The sequence below is a fragment of the Magallana gigas genome, chromosome 7 (assembly GCF_963853765.1).
Source record: "Magallana gigas chromosome 7, xbMagGiga1.1, whole genome shotgun sequence".
NCBI classification, from domain to species: domain Eukaryota; kingdom Metazoa; phylum Mollusca; class Bivalvia; order Ostreida; family Ostreidae; genus Magallana; species Magallana gigas.
The window spans coordinates 28,601,603-28,618,808 of record NC_088859.1 but is presented as its reverse complement, the minus strand read 5'-3'; the positions used below and the strand labels follow the sequence as shown (position 1 = coordinate 28,618,808).

The 17,206-nt window shown below is 35.8% G+C and overlaps 1 protein-coding gene across 1 annotated transcript; it reads left to right on the top strand.

Moving 5' to 3' along the window:
• The first annotated feature begins 844 nt into the window (after positions 1-844).
• Positions 845-7,886, top strand: LOC105320330 (meteorin-like protein). Its single transcript, XM_066066205.1, has 4 exons — positions 845-1,131; positions 3,405-3,817; positions 6,586-6,642; positions 6,975-7,886. Exons 1-4 carry the CDS (start codon positions 1,022-1,024, stop codon positions 7,289-7,291), a joined length of 897 nt encoding a protein of 298 aa, XP_065922277.1. The 5' UTR covers positions 845-1,021; the 3' UTR covers positions 7,292-7,886.
• The last annotated feature ends 9,320 nt before the right edge of the window (positions 7,887-17,206 follow it).

Here is a 17,206-nt window from a genome sequence, read left to right as displayed (position 1 = left end):
CAAAATATATAGTCTCGCCAGTAAAAAATGGAGGACAAAACCACCAGATGGAGCAACCTGTATGTTGTAATAAGTAATTACAAATGGCATGGCAATATTAATTTTGTTTATTTTTTGTAGATATATACACAAGATCTTTATTTCCAGTCACGCCCTGCTGATTTGCGTTTAAGGAGGGAAGGTTTGGATGACATTAGGCGCGACGATTTAGAGAACACGCGAGCAATGGCGACTAAAGAATTATGTCATATGAACCGAAAATATCACAGTACAAAATACACAGAAACACCCATCCGCACGAAACGCACCCTAGCTTTTTAATTAAATTTTAACTTCGTCCACTGTAGATGAAAAACCACAGGTCCTCCGGAAAATAAAAAAAAAAAACACACCCGAAATTACCAAAAAGAAACGACAAACAACACTATGATGATGAATGTTTATATACGTAACGTATGTATTCTAGTTCTTGCTTTTTGCATAACATATTTAAAGAAATAATTCATTAGCCAGTGTATCACATTTATCATATATGAATTGATAGAAAAAATATGTGTAATAAATTAAATTTTTGTTTCGACAAAACTGCTGAAGCTCGTAATTTCTAAAGCGTTTTACACCTGCAGTTCTGTGTATTGCCCAAATTGTTTGTGTGAGTGATTACATTTTCTAATATTCTTGACAGGGAATAATATTATTCACTCAAAATGCCAAAGACATGTCACTCAGGTAAGTGCGCATCAGGTGAAGCGGGCGTATCTAAACTCGTTAACTCCGCCCACTTCAGTGATTGCGCGTGTCAAGCCGCGCTACGATTGGCTGTCATCACTATAGTAGTAAGTATTGAAAAACCACTTGTCGGATTTTAGGTAAATAAGCCTGAATGCGTACACCGTCTTTCACAGATCTGGATCTACACCAATATACAAGAGTACAAAATTGTTTTGTTTTCATGAAAATGTGCAGAATCTTCAGTGGATAATGGTGCCTTGTTAATAAAAAGTGTGATTTGGATTTCACGATGCGGTTGTTCTCGGTTTACGAGTTCCAACGTTACTTACTGTGTACAGTGATTGTATATCTTCACGGATGTCTTGCTAAAGTGTGTGACCTGTGTGACTGTTCTATCAGGTAATTCATCCCAATTTGACAAAATTCATTTTCACGCCTCTCATTACTTCTCATTTGCACGCTCGAATCCCGACCTTTTGGTTACTAGTAATTTGGGTAATTTTGTTGCCGCAATTTTTTTGCATACAACTTCCCTTTAATGTCATTATTGAATTAAAAAAAAATACATGTGGAAAAGGCAGTTCTCGAATGGAATGTACATATAAACCAAAATATGTTAATTTGTATGTAAATTAAGTAGGTAAATTACGAAAAAAAATTAAATTTTTCTTCGTTTGGTCTCGCTGACAATACGCTGGGCAGTTCGCCAAACTTCAGACAGGCGGGCACGCATGTAGAATACTTATTTGTTATTTCATTTTAATGGCGAGATGTATATTGGCAATTCTAATTAAATCCTCTCAGGTGCTTGCAAAGGGTTCGCGGCGCATGACGATCGTTAGAGCATTACATATTTATTTCGGTTTTAAATCTTGATCTGATTTACATAACGCATATTGCTAAAACACCAAGTCCTTTGATCCTTCAGATATTATTAATGTGTTGAGTCTACACAGTTATGACATTTAAAATATTCTATCAAAGTGCAGGACATAGAGCCAAATTTTGTAGAGTTTTAAGATAATTATAACCCATATATTTTAAATCAAATCATATAAGTCATCGTCATAATTTTACCTTAGTAGTTGTTTAATTATCTGCCACGAGCATTGACAATTGCAGGGAGAAATGCGAGCGGATTTTGCGATAACATTGTAATATTAAAATACCCTTACAACAGGTACTCCTAAGGTTCGGCGGAGAATTTATATCTTTCTTGCAAGAAAGGGAAATGAAATCGATTTCAGTCCAATGATTCACACACTAGATTTGAATCTTTTGAACGTCATATTGTAAATTGTGTAAGCTCCTCTGAGCAAACAATGAGTTCAAACTTGATAAATCATGAGCTTGTTGATAAAACAAGAGGCCTATAGAAACACAAATTGTAGCCGGACATATTAAACAACACGTCTTGATGGGAGTTCTGTTCTCATGTCAACACAAAACCCTATTGAAGTGACAGCCAATCTTAGGAAACCCTGGATATGAAGGCAACAAATTACTCTCCCAGATTCATGCACGTAACAACCCTAACATCTCGATATCACGGCAACCCTTCCTCCCTTATCCCCCTTATGCTATGTAGCATAATAGAATTTCAATTTTTCACATTTCAAATGAAAAGTTTCGAGTCCAAATCGCAAATCCTCTTGCGGCCCGCAAAGCCGGTGCCTTAGGTATGCATCGAGTCTTGTCAATAGGAGAGATTTGCAGTTTAATCGGCATTGCTGTGTGCTGATGATTTTATTGTCATTAATCTCTAGGGGACGGTATTATTAAGGTCTCTTATCACGGGAAGAGCCCCCCTTTCGTAATGTACCTACTTATCATCGGCAGCATTTGTGTGGTCGACCTTTTACATACGGGTACATCCAAATCCCGCCGCGCCTGGTAATCAGACATGGCAACTTAAGTGTTCTCTGCAATTTGAAAAGAAAGAATTTACCACCTTAATGAGGGAGTAAACCAATGTAACTCTCCCATCTAATTGAGTTTTATCTCGTTTTAACGTTTTCTAGAGGTAAGCATCAGGTTAGGATGACGAGAAAGAAAAACCCCGTGACAGACGGGACATTTCTGGGGGCCATATATAAATTCCTATTATCGGTACGTGTAGGAAGTCTAAGGAAGATGTGGCGATTACACAAAGAACATGCAAATTAGGCTAAATCAGGAACCCGTCAGACAAACCACAATATATCATATGGATTCAAAAAGTGAAAAGAGGAATGCGAGAAGTATATCATTATATATACCTTAGATGTATATATTCAAGATTTGACGGCCCAACGCACCTAGGGATATTGATGGTATATAGCACAAAGAAAAAGGAAGATGCGACACTGATTTCCATACGCCTTTTCATTTTTTGATGCATCGTCTACAATTTCAAACGTCAGAATATCTAGTCACATTCTGTCTGCAAAACATAAACACCTAAAAACCTGGGTTTTTTTTTTCAAAAGAACAAAACTCGGGTTCAGCGTGCATGAATTTTGTATAGATATTAAGCATTCGTTTCGTTACCAAATCATGTTTTTGTACATTTACATTTGATTTGTAACCGTTATATAAAATGTTGTGCATTATAGATTTTCTAAATATAATTCTATTGAATATATGTTAGATGTAAAGAATAGATCTAAACATTCCTTTTCTTTCTTTTTCAGTGACTTGGATACAGAAGTACCAGGAGTGCGGAATATCAACACTCTGTGCAACGCAGGGAGCATCGAATGGATCAGCCCTTATGGAGCTTTACGTGTTGAACTAAGTTATACGACTGGCGGACTATATGAAGCCTGCTTCAAAATACAGACAGAAAATGTGAAAATTAAAGTGTCTCAAGAGTCGTGGAAGAACACTAAATCTCATTTTGCAGGCAGTCTGCCTCAGTCATCATTGCTCAAGCCATTATTTAGTGTCAATGGCAGGACTAACGAGCATTGCATGTATTCGAACACTCCCGTCCTGCTATATTTAGAACCAGAGAGAACACATGACATGTCTGGATTTCCTAGAATGAAGTTAGAGTATGTGTTAGAGAGAAAGACTCCGCAGCATTTACAAAATAGCTTGGAAGGTAAGGATTACTTTTAGATGTATCTCAAAGGATCACTATTGTAAATTCGGTGTCAAATGTGGAATTCTTTGACCCCGTGAGTCATCATCATAATCCTGGCCCTAAAACTCAATTCCGGGTAACTTGAATACATCCAGTCTCGTATTTACAAGTATCCTAGTATCGGCGTTTCTTTTATTAGCAAACAAAAAGATAAAAACCTAGCATACCGTTCGTTACAAAGTTTGATAAAGTGGATTACAGTAGACAGTCTAATCAGTAGGACTTCTATAAAGCATCAGTAGAGGGGGTCCAGACCCGTGTGACGCGATAAATATAACCTAGGGACGAGTACCTGTGTCTCTCTCCTCTCTAGCTCGGGCCTTGACTTGTTGCTGTATAGGTAAAAAGGAAGGGAGCGAGGTCTTATTGATCATTTGTTGACAAAAAGATGAATAGGGATAGAAAAATCGACCCTTTTCTTTGTATATTATGAAAAGTGTTTCAGGTCTTGACACGCAAGTAGGGGGAAGAGATACCCAGTGGTCCACTTTATTGTCCGACTTCCTCCGCGCTCAGGTGTATAAGCAACCTTGTAAGAAACACAAATCAAGAAGTTATCAGCGCGAGAGGTGCGACCTGCCATACGCAGCCGTGTATAGGACAATACAAAGGTTTACTCTGATGGACAATAAATCGACCTGCGCCCAGTCAGATTAGATTTCCTCTATGGACCTTTCTTCATACAAATGACCAATTTTGTGTTTGGAAAGTCGACACCTTATTCACTTTTGCCGGTTTTTTACCATTGCTAAAGTCGATCATTTTAGCACAGAATTTGGCTCATTTCGAGCAAAAGCGAAGATACTCAAACAGAATCAAATTTCATCCAATTTTCTGATTGTGTGTACATTTTTCAATAGAATTTGCGGCGAATTAATCGAGTAAAAGAAACATTATGCCATTATACAGAAAATTGTGAAACCTTTGGCGTAACAACCTATGCTAATGGGATAAGCATGTAACAAAGTCAATACATTAGCAAATCATTCTTTTGGGATGAAGGGGATCTTGTTTCGGCTTTGCTAGAGCTAATCTTACATGAGTATTTAATCAGCAATTGTGAATCTGTGCTCTGGGGGGCTACGTATTGCGAACTTTGTCAAGTCAGTGTGCAAATATTGTCACACGGCGATCAAACAGACAACAAAAACAGTGTCAGGGGCTGCAATAGAAAATCATCAAACAAGCAAGCGGATTTTTGGGGGGAGTTGAATTTAAAATTCATGATACTGATAGTCCTTAAGCTGAAAGGAAACACTCTGGGAGATTCAAAAGTACCAATATTTATTTTTTGCAGAGTGATTTCTTTGGCTGTATTACACAGTTCCGTTATGAAGAATTTCTTGTTGCCACACGTCTTTAGGTACCGTCTAAAAGAGCTTTTGGGCTGTGCAACATTAAACAAACACCGTTGCATTTGGTAACCTTGATAACTCCAGCTTATTTTTATGTCTTCTTTGGCACAACCATACTGGCTATTTGATACCTTTTTAATGATGGAGAGAATTCGTTTATCGAAAAGGCGTCTTTGTGTGTAAGGACCAACAACACACAGTTTTTGCGCTTGAGCAGTTTTAACGAGACTAGATAGATCTTTTTTAATTACGTAATTTTCCCCTATCTGGTAACACTTGTAGTTCAGGCATATGTTTCGTCCAACACAAGATAGCTAATAATTGATATGTACCTTGGTTGAGCAATATGGCCGCTTAAACCTTTAACCCGGGTGATATCCACTTTAAAAAGAAAATGGAAAAAGTACAGAAATCATTATCTTCTTTCGCGCAAAAAACTTATGAAGACGGGTATAGCCCCAGACATGGAATGCAAATTATGTTAAGTGATACACGGCTTTTAAACAACTTAACAAAGCAAAGTATCAATTCGCAGACAGAAGTAAAACTGGGTGTCCGAAAATCTCTTGTGAGCTGAAAAGGAGTTTTCATAATTAATGCATAAGTTGAACCAGAAAACTCAGTAAAATGATACTTGTTTTGAGTAAAAAAAAAAAAACTGATAGCAACGAGACAGGAACGTAAACAAATAGAGGCACGAAAACAACTTCATTGTGGGTAGAAAATTGTTATGTGTCCTCATCTGATAATTAAAGCAAAACATGACACATGACAGCGAAAGAAAAAGTGATTTCCCCCTTGGCTTCTGTTTGTTTGAACTCGACAAGCCTCCAACTGTGCTTTGTGGAAAGTCCAGGAGAACAAAACAGACCTCTTATCGCCTAAAACAAATCAAATTGGGTTTTTTTCTGTTTCTTTTTTGTTCAACAACATTTGACGACTTTCTGACGGTGCTTGCACGTAATCCCAAGCTAGTGAAGCAGGACAAGGGGAAATCAAGAAAAAAGGACTTTGAAAACAAAACCGAGATTATAAAGCGATGTCCCCGCTGATAAGCCCTTCTGCCCTCTTATCCGTCTAATCTCGAACACCTTTCAATATAACAGTGAATAAGAAAGTTTGTAACGAACGGCCTTGGTTTGTTTAAGTACCTTCAAATCTTTAAAAAGGATCTTTAAAAAACGAGATTTTGTTCCTATGCTAGTCAAACACACCCGCTTGTCCAGATCTCAATAAGTTTGCTCAATTTTGCAGACAAAGATAACGTTCCACAATACTTACAATCACGGGGTCATCTTTGAACCAGACCCTTCTATCATGTTTTCCGCCTGTTAAACTCTTTCATAATTCGACTTTTTTTTTCTTTCACAGACTGTAGACCATGTGATACTGAAGAGCTAATCAGGTCCTACTGCACCAGTGATTTTGGTAAGCGCATATATCCAGTTTTGAAAACTATTACATTAAAATTTTCATTTGAGTTTACATTTCATGAAATACTATAAACAAATACGTACAATATGATACTAGCAAACAGTTCATATAGAAACACTGTCATTTTCACATGTTTGCAAGATTTAATCACCCTGAATATCATCTAACCATCAAAGTTCTGAAATTGTACAATTATTTATAAATTCACTCGCATCAAGCGGAACTACATATGTAATATACACAGTTTAATTCCATTCTACTTGAGTTGATTTGTTTTTGTATAAAATACATCTTTCATATAATAATGGATTCTTTATTAATTGTAGTCTTCATTGGTGAAATGGGACAAGTCAGAAACAGAGACGAGGATGAAAAATCGGAAGTAGAATTTAAGGTGACACGCGTTGTCCGGAAGTTGGGCGCACTACACTTCCGGACCAATACTGACATTCAGCAGCAATATGGCAAAATAGTAGTCCCGAAGAAGTGTCAAGTGAGAAATGGACGAGGAATTTTCCTCATTACCGGCAGTGTCAGGTTTGGCGAACTGGCTAAGACCTGTTCTCCATATTTATCAGATTGGGAAAATATCGCAAATATTGCTCTTCGCGAAGGCAGAATGGAATGCCCGCTAGTCCTGTGACGTTGTCATATGGACTCCATACATACATTATGCTATAATGATCTCAGACAATACAAATGGCATTGTGCAATGCATAGGAGTGAAATATAGTTCAAAAAGACATTCGTGAAGAATGCAAAGTCAAAATATACAAGGCAAAAAGGGACCACATTTTGATTCATACCATATAAGGCTTCTGACTGTGATACTGCGTATTGGTGCAATGGACCAACTACAACCTGTTTACTGCTTAATGTAAACATGTACATGACTTAACAAAGAGAAAAGAAAAACCGACTTGGAACCGTCTAAGAGACAACTGAAAAAATCCCAATTTCACTTCACAAAATGACGATCTCTTTTTTTTTTTGTAATGTGTTCAAATCATTGTCTATAAATGCTTAATTCATCCATAAAACAGTGGCTTCTCGTTCAAATATGAAAATTACACGTATGGACTGAGAATTCAGTGTTGTTTGCTTATGACATTTTCAGTATTATACATGAACTTTGAAAAAAAGGTTAATTGTTTACATTCCACATTGTGCTGATATCTATTGTTAAAATTTTGTTATATTGTTTAAAAGGTGAAATAAAATCATTAAAAATATCATAATGTTTGTGATCATTAAACATTGTAATTTTCTTTCTTTGTCATTTGAAAAAAAAAACATTTGCAGATCTATGATAATTTTATACTGATGATATTGAGATATAAAGTTCCACATTTGTAAGGAGCAAAATATGCATTCTTGAAAGTTAATGACAAAGAAAAAAAAACCCACCAACGGTTGAAAGTATTAAACCGTTATGAATTTTAATGTATCCAAAAGATTCAATGATTTGGGACACAACCACTGGGATTCTTTAGGCATTGAATACAAAGCAAGGCAAACAACGTGCAAGAAATGACCAAGTGATATTAAATAAATAATCCTTTTTTTTTTTAATTTTGTTACAATAATAGTTGATTGTAAATAGTATGTTGACAATCCTTTCAGTTCATAGATATAAAGGGCTTACAGTGTTTTTGGTTGTCCGTGAAACTGGCAATAATAAACAAACACCGATCAGTTCTAAAGAACTATTCTACTAGTTTTGCACTCTAACCAAAACAGAAATGTTTGTAAAAACAGATATCAAAATATACATGCATTGCCGCAGGGAATTCATTTGTACGCGCAGAACCACGTGAACTTTCGTGTGTGCGTTTGTCTGGTTGAAACAGGGATTTTTTTAAACGCCCCGGGACTTTACACACGTATTATTAAAGAACAGTAAAATTTTCATTGGCGTATTATAGAGAGCCGAGTGAAAAAATAAAGGTTTATAAATCTACATATTAATATAGATCTTCTACCGGTTTAAATTCTATCTATATATAAGCAATTCTTTTCATCTGGAGAATAAATACTAATTCAATACGAAATAGGTAACTAAAAAAGAGGGAAAAATCAAATCTAGCGAGAAATATATGCCTTTTATTCGTAAAATTGAGTATTTTTCAAGTGATTATAAAATGAAATTCTAAGGAATATATGGTTGAGGTATATGTAGAGAAAAGCAGCTGACACATTTCGCTGACCCTTCAATATAGTTTCCGATGAAACGATAGTCACCCGAGTGAAAAATGAAGTCAGGGTGAATGAAAGTCAAACGAGCCATACGTATTCTCGGTCCACATGAAGAAACGAATATAAATGTAGATAGAATTTTATATCTTGTCTCTAATAACATTGAAGGCGTCCAACTAGAAAGCTTAAGATTCATAACGAATTCCTCCTCATCCAGTAAAAACCAAAATCAAGGTAGGAGTCTCTTCAGAAAAGTGATCTTTATTTGACAATAAAAACATTTCATAGATACACAATCTCTCCACTTCAAGAAACAAGAGTTTAGCCGTCGAATTTTATTAAAAACACATGCAAATGGCGTTTTCATTATTGTTCTCTATATTTTTCAAGTGCAGAACTCTTCAGCCTGGAGGAAAGTGATACGATACCGAATTTTTGCCGCATTATTTTAATTTGCCTAGCTCTTGAGTCCGTCTCATCGCCGTAGTTTTAGTGCTGACAAAACGCAAAATTCTGCCAGAACCGGGGCGAATTTACATCCGAACCGATCGAAAGGTTAGAAACCCATAGGGATGGCAAAGCCCTTTTTGTCATGTTTTGAAAACATGAATACCAAAAGACAGTAAAAAGACACCCTAGCAGTGCAAGTTTTGAAAAGTTCATGCATAGAGAAGAAATATCCTTTTCGCCACTTTATTTTTTGAATTAATTTTCGAGATTTCAAAATGAAAAAAACCCCAGAACAAATGTTACGGGATATTAATCATTGTCATGTTTGTTGACATCAAAAACTCAGATAGACTTGAAATTCAACGTGTAAAATAAACATCAGAAGCCCTTCAATGTCAATAACCAAATCTTCAGAAATCTCCTCGAAACCTCGCTGTCAAGAGAATCATAGAAAGGGTTTTTTGTGTGCATGATATCCAGATTTCCTTTAATCTTGCTTGTACAAACACTAGGCGCATTCATTCCCGACACTTTCAGAGATTTCAGTTCGCCGAGTAATCTATGTCTTTTCAATTCTCTGTATTGACATTTTATGTCTGAAATTAGAATGCTTTTTAAATCTTGCCCGAGTTAAGAGAGAAAAGGAAAAGAATTGGAAAATCGATAATTTCACTCAAGAAAATGACCCGTAATTGGGTTACTACAAAATTACAGAGTATCTACTTTTATTTTTCCGTGACTCATTTGTGTCAGATCAGCACAAACAATCTATGTATCGAATTCCCTTCGTGTTTGGTATAATTTCGATCTTACTATTTGAATCTTTCTAATTGAAAATAAACACGAGTTATTAAGACTGACTCATAAAGAGGCCGTGTTCCGCATAGCAATTCCACATTTTACGATTACATTTACAAGTAATTCGAAGAAATTGTGAAACCTTTATTCTTGGCAGTTCCAATTTTCAATTACGAATTCGCGCATTATCTCGTATTTTTGAACCGAAATGCAATGACGATGACGTAACGTTTCATATCTATGTTCAGATTGCTCATTATGTATTGCATGCTATTTACATCTGTTTGACCTTGAGAGATGTTGAATTGGATCTGGAGGTATCTGAAAGTTGATACCTTCAAATTCTTCCCCAAGTGTTTGCTTTTTTGTTGTTGCCAGTGACACCCATAGAAGCATATTAAGAATAAGTTGCTAGTACAAGTTTTATAAAATAGTCAATGATCGGTATTCGCAAAGCAAAATAAAGGACATGAAATAGTTATTAAAAGAGGGAAATAAAAACTAGCATCATAAACAACAAAAAGCCGGGTACTGATTGGTCGAGTATGGTATCAAGTAGCTCATTGAATTATGAAACAGTCGAATCTTGACCTCTTTCTTAAAAACTGGGGGACATTATGCTCCTACAAGTGAGAGCATCGGTTACCGACTCTAGACTCCTTTGGACCTCGGAAAATTTTAACAATGGATGCTATAGTTTGCGCGGCGCCAAGTCAAAAGTATTTCGCGCTGAGTCTCAAGCATGCTAAAGAAGGGAACATTATAGACATGCACACTATAAATTGTTGCTTTCCAGTGAAATTTTAATCGATGCATATAGTATAGTCAAATAGAGAAGAAGTGACAGTACTCATGATGTAAGAGTACTGAATTCAACAAGGGAGACAGTAAAGAGAGAGTGGGGAGGTGTATGCCACGTTTTTTGAGACGCCAAACGGACGGACACAGGAAACTCGACTCCAGAGGGGTAATGAAAGTCTTGCTGTATCCTGGAATAAAAAGGTTACTTAGACGTCCAACGTTCCTTTTACCTATATGTTAACAAAACAAGTCAACCACGGCGAATTCATTCTCCAGAGCAAAATATAAAATTTAGAAGGAAAGTTAAAGTTAACACGCCACACGACAATGCTCGCGGGAAAACGATCTTCTGACAAGATAGTTCCAGTGACTTCATCTCACATCAAGATGATACGATTCTCGTCCGACCCGATTCGAACTATTTCCTTTTCCACCCTCCTGACGATGTCACCAATTACTGGGGCCACTGTACGGTTCAGAGCTCCAGCCATCCTTATCTTATCATGGCGTTGTCGGATACCAGCATGGCCGTCTGATGAATTGACTTGTTAGGGTAGTAATTAGCTGAAGGCTTCACCTTTGATATCTGTAAAAAGTCGTTTCGTAAAGCCTTTATATTTGTTTTTGAAGAGCTCTGTATGATGATAACAAGATAGCAGAGAAGTAATCTAGGTCTGTTTGTACACACTTACACGTATATACCGATATATCTGTGGCCACCGTATTGTCTAAACAAATTATGTGGGTTTTCAGAGGGTAAACCTTGACCAAATATTGTTTTTGTGATTTGGACGAGGGTCTAACAAACTTGTCAAAAGTTCATGTTTGTTTTCTTTTAACTAATCTAACTTGCTTAGAGCCCCGGCTTATGTTCTACTATCATTGCATACCTATCTGCAATACAAAAACGAAAAAAAATTGTCCTTTTATTTCAGAAAATTGTTTCAAATTTGTGCAATTATTGCCATTTAATGATAATTGTAACAAAAATGACTGCACATCAAATACGTAACATTTTCAAAGCAATTTCAAAATTGTGTTTGAATTTGTCAAAATGTTAGTATATGGTTTGAAGGTAGCGTTTCTAGTTATTGTTGTGTAGAAAAATAATCTGTTATCAGAGAAGCTAATAAATTATATTGCTTTTAAAATGATATAAAATTAAATTTTCCTCAGCCAGAGAAGATTAAACACGCCAAAGGTGTAATTGCATGCCTGTTTTAATAGCTTGAACGATTTGTAATTCGCCGTTTCAGTTTAAGAATCTTTTTGATATTATGCGGATTATATATAAAGATATGGATCTTTATATTTCCTGGGATGTTTTAGAAGTACAATGTATCGACTTAAAATTTCTTTTTTTATTAATCAAGAAATCGTTTTTCTTTTCTTTTTTTTTTTTGCTTTTGAAATAATCAAAGGTTTTTCAACAAATACCATCGATTTAGTTTCTTTTAAACTCTCTGTAGTACCTCTTTTAAAAATAATTTCTGTAAAATACAAACTTTAAAATTCAGAGAGAGAGAGAGAGAGAGAGAGAGAGAGAGAGAGAGAGAGAGAGAGAGAGAGAGAGAGAGAGAGAGAGAAAGATGGGTGGAATAATTTATCAATTATTCTGAATTCCGGTTTCAAGTTTCCATACAATTTTGTAAATTTTGCCTACATAAATTTCTTCTCGTATTCTTATCCAAAGTACTACTCGGTCACCTTCAGAAGTCCCCCAGCCACAGTCATTAAGGGACGCTCGCTGGTGTGATAATATGTACAATGCACCTAGCTAGATAGTACTATGAACAGTTACTCCAGTGTTAGTTTTCGTAAGGTTATCACAAGTTTGAGTGAGGTAGGATCGACAAGATCAGGCTCTATTTCTGAAATTAGCCTTATGTTTCAAATCCCCAAAAAAGTTACATGAACCATGAAAGTTGGTCAGGAAAGCAATTTTCCCAACTTTCAAACCTGCATTTTACTACTAAAAAACTTACACCTCCCCTATGGTATCAAGATAATCGAGATCAAACTCTGTATCTGAAGCTACCTCTAATCATACATTCATAGTTATATCAACTGTCAAATTTATGGTGTTTTTCTTTAATTTTTTTTTTTTAAATTTACATAAATTTTGAAATTGTACTTGCATGTGTAGCACAAGCACAGTTTAAATGTATATGTACATGTATATGCAAGTAATAGGATGATTGGCGTCAATTTAGTCTCATTTCACACTGTGGTCATTACAACGTACATGTACCTACTATTGATTGTTTTCATTTAATTTTAAACAACGTGAGTGCAAGTTCTGTGATACCACTTCATAAAATTATGACAATGAACTTTATTATTATAACTGAAATTACAGTGTAGAGAATTGAAAATACTTATTTACAGTATGTACAAACTACAGTACAATAGATGAAAATCCTGGGTACATTGTCATAAAATTATGATGTACATATGAATGTACAGTTTAATAATCTAATCAAATGAAATTCGGTAAAATGTCTCTTCATTGAACAGGCAAGTGGAGATATTTTGATGGTTCTTTTGCAAGCAAGGTACCCCCCTCTCTGCAGGCTCAACAAAAACCTTCAACGACAGCAAATGAAATGTCATAACAACGGACTTGGGTAGACCAAAAACAAGAGGCCCAGGGGCCACATCGCTCACCTGAGCAACAATTGCCTTAACTCTGATCAAATTAGCATTACAGTATCAAAATATCTTGACAACTAAGTACAGTAGATCTTGCTAAAAAAAAATTGAAAATCTGCCAATTTTTATCCACCTCTTTCTTTTGGTAAATACCAAGCCCCTTTTGTTGTTGTACCTGTAAGAAGATTTTTCTCTATTCCTATATACCCCCACCGCCCCATTTTGTGGCCCCACTTTTCTCTAGGGTATCATGGTTACATCAAACTCAGATTTGGGCTTTCCTGGCCTAATAGTTTTGAGAAGAAGATTTTTTAGAGATTTTCTCTATGTATAAAAATGTATCCCCCATTGTGGCCCCGCCCTACCCCCAGGGACCATGATTTGAACAAACTTGAATCAACACTACCTGAGGATGCTTCCATTTTAATTTGATCTTTTCTGGCCAAATTGTTTTTGAGAAGAAGATTTTTATAGATTTTCTCTATATATTCCGATGTAAAACTTGATCCCCCCATTTTGGCCCCACCCTACCCCCGGGGACCATGATTTGAACGAGCTTGAATCTACACTACCTGAAGATGATTCCATTATAATTTGAGCTTTTTCTGGTTTAATAGTTTTTGAGAAGAAGATTTTTTAAGATTTTCTCTATATATTCCTATGTAAAAATTCATCCCCCTATTGTGGCCCCACCCTACCCCCGGGCACCATGATTTGCACGAACTTGAATTAACACTATCTGAGGATGCTTCCACTCAAATTTGAGCTTTCCTGGCCTAATAGTTTTTGAGGAGAAGATTTTTAAAAATTTTCTCTATATATTCCTATGTAAAACTTGATCCCCCAATTGTGGCCCCACCCTACCCCGGGGACCATGATTTGAACAAATTTGAATCTACACTACGTGTGGATGCTCCCATTTTAATTTGAGCTTTTTTGGTCCAATAGTTTTTGAGAAGAAGATTTTTAAAGATTTTCTCTATATATTCCTATGTAAAACTTGATTCCCCAATTGTGGCCCCACCCTACCCCCGGGGACCATGATTTGAACAAATTTAAATCTACACTACCTGTGGATGCTCCCATTTTAATTTGAGCTTTTCTGGCCCAATAGTTTTTGAGAAAAAGATTTTTAAATATTTTCTCTATATATTCCTATGTAAAACTTGATCCCCCAATTGTGGCCCCTCCCTACCCTCGGGGACCATGATTTGAATAAACTTGAATCTACACTACCTGAGGATGCCTCCACACAAGTTTTAGCTTTTCAGGCCAAATAGTTTTTGAGAAGAAGATTTTTGAAAAATACCAACAAATTTTCAATAATTCTCAATTATCTCCCCTTTAAAGAGGGGGGGACCTTCATTTGAACAAACTTGAATCCCCTTTACCTAGTGGTGCTTTGTGCCAAATTTGGTTGAAATCTGCCCAGTGGTTCTTGAGAAGAAGATGAAAATGTGAAAAGTTAACAACGACAACGACGACAACGACAACGACGACAACGACAGACAACGGACAAATTGTGATCAGAAAAGCTCACTTGAGCCTTTGGCTCAGGTGAGCTAAAAAACAAACCAAACAACAACCCAGCATCCAAATTTTCTCTCTGAAAATTTAGATTTTATCTTCTTTCAATAAAAAAGTTCAACAGAATTTTCAGCAAGGTAAGGGAACGGAATGTTATGATAAGGCAGTGGCCGAGAAAATCATATAATAACCCAGAAGTCGATTATGGTTAAACCCCCTAGCAAATATAAGCAGCTCACGGGTAGATACAAGTACACTTACGATGGTAATGTACCTAAATATTAAAAGGAAAAATAATAACTTGATCATATCAAAACACGCTAACACCTTCTCAGGGCTTTTGTCACAAAATAAAAAAACTATTGAACAGCATCGAACAGTTCAAAATGGAGCAATATCATATTTCACGGCCCTCTATTGATACGAGCCGACGAGTAACTAACAAATTAGACACATTAACATTTGTGACATTTTCCCCCATTAAGACACGTTTTAAAAGTGATCTAAGGAACGTTAAATGGTTTCTCAAAATTAATTCCACCTGAACGAATTCTTATTTCTTAAAAGTATTTCTTTTTAAGCCTATGATTTATATGTATTTTTGACATGAGAAAGAAAAATTAATCATAGAAATTTGAGGGCAAGACCAATTTTTAAAAAACATTGAGAAGGATTTGGGAATTTATCGGGTTGTTGAAATTACGTGTGAAATAAGTACGGGTATTAGTTTATGTAAAAAAAAAAAAAAGTGGCATATTATACTTATAAAATGGTACGATGTCAGCGAAGAAAAGCATGCAAACAAAAATTAGTTGCATAATACAAGCATATATTTACAATGTTGGCATGCACAGATAGATATATGGTTAGCGTTTATAGGATATGATGAAAATTTGAACAAAAATATTAGGACAGAAGAATCGTATACAGAAGTATTGTATACCTTGCGAATGACGTAAAACTGGAAAACACCTTTACAACTGAACAAGAAATAGAAGCTCTGAACATATAAAGCAATGTTGGTCAGGACATGTGTATGACGCCTGCCCAGCTAGTAGCAAAGGAACAAGCATAAGTGATCAAAATTGTACTAAATGTTTGTGTGCTGTTTTAGATCTCATCGAGATTTTATTTTTTTCTATACTGAGAGTCATTTGACTGAATTAGACGAACTGACGTCTAATTCTAGTGTTACTTAAAATTACAATATGAAGTCTAATTCAGTCAATTGACTCTCAGTATAGAAAGAATAGAATCTCGATGAGATGTAAAACAGCACTTAAACATTTAATACAATTTTGATCATTTGTGCATGTACCTTTGCTACTAGCTGGGCAGGCGTCATATAATGAACTTACAAAGTAAGACTGAGATCAGAATTAAGTTAATCCAAGATATATGGCCCAGTTTTCATACCGTGATGCTCGTAAGGGGTTCAAACTTAGAGCTATGAATGGCTCTCAGAGCCATCAAGCAATAAAAACACTTAGTGTGATACCTATTTGAAAGTCCCATCTTATGGTATACATGAAAACTTTCATAATTGTTGAAAAATTTAAATTTACTGGATGGGCGTAAATATAGAATATACAATATGACAACTACAACTCTCCCTAATTGTCTCATTATATAATAAGCACTTCAGGGAGGAATATCATACGACGGGGACCTGCCGCGGCGGTGAATCACGGAGAAAGCGCTAGGACACCGCGGCTGTTCGCATGTATCTGATTTATGTATTTAGCAATAGCATGCTAACGTTTTTGATTTTCGCATGTTCGTACTTATCGATGTCAGTTCGTGAACATATTTAAAAGTAAAACAAATCATAAAAAGGAAAGAAAAAAGAAATAAAGAAGAGTAGTATTTTTAAATTTGATAATCTTAAAAATTTCGTTTTATGAATTAATATTAAACAGTTTCTCGTTCAATACATTTTGCAAATAGACGACTAATTGCATGTAAAGTTTAACGTTAAAGTTTTAACGCAACCTTAAAACAACATAAACGCATGAAAAGGCTTGAAAAATTTGCTGGCGATGCCGTTTGTTGAAGATCACAAAGCACAATTTGGCAACAATTTATTCAACGTTGATTCATTAGCGAGTATTATCTTAACCAAAGCAAACTTTTC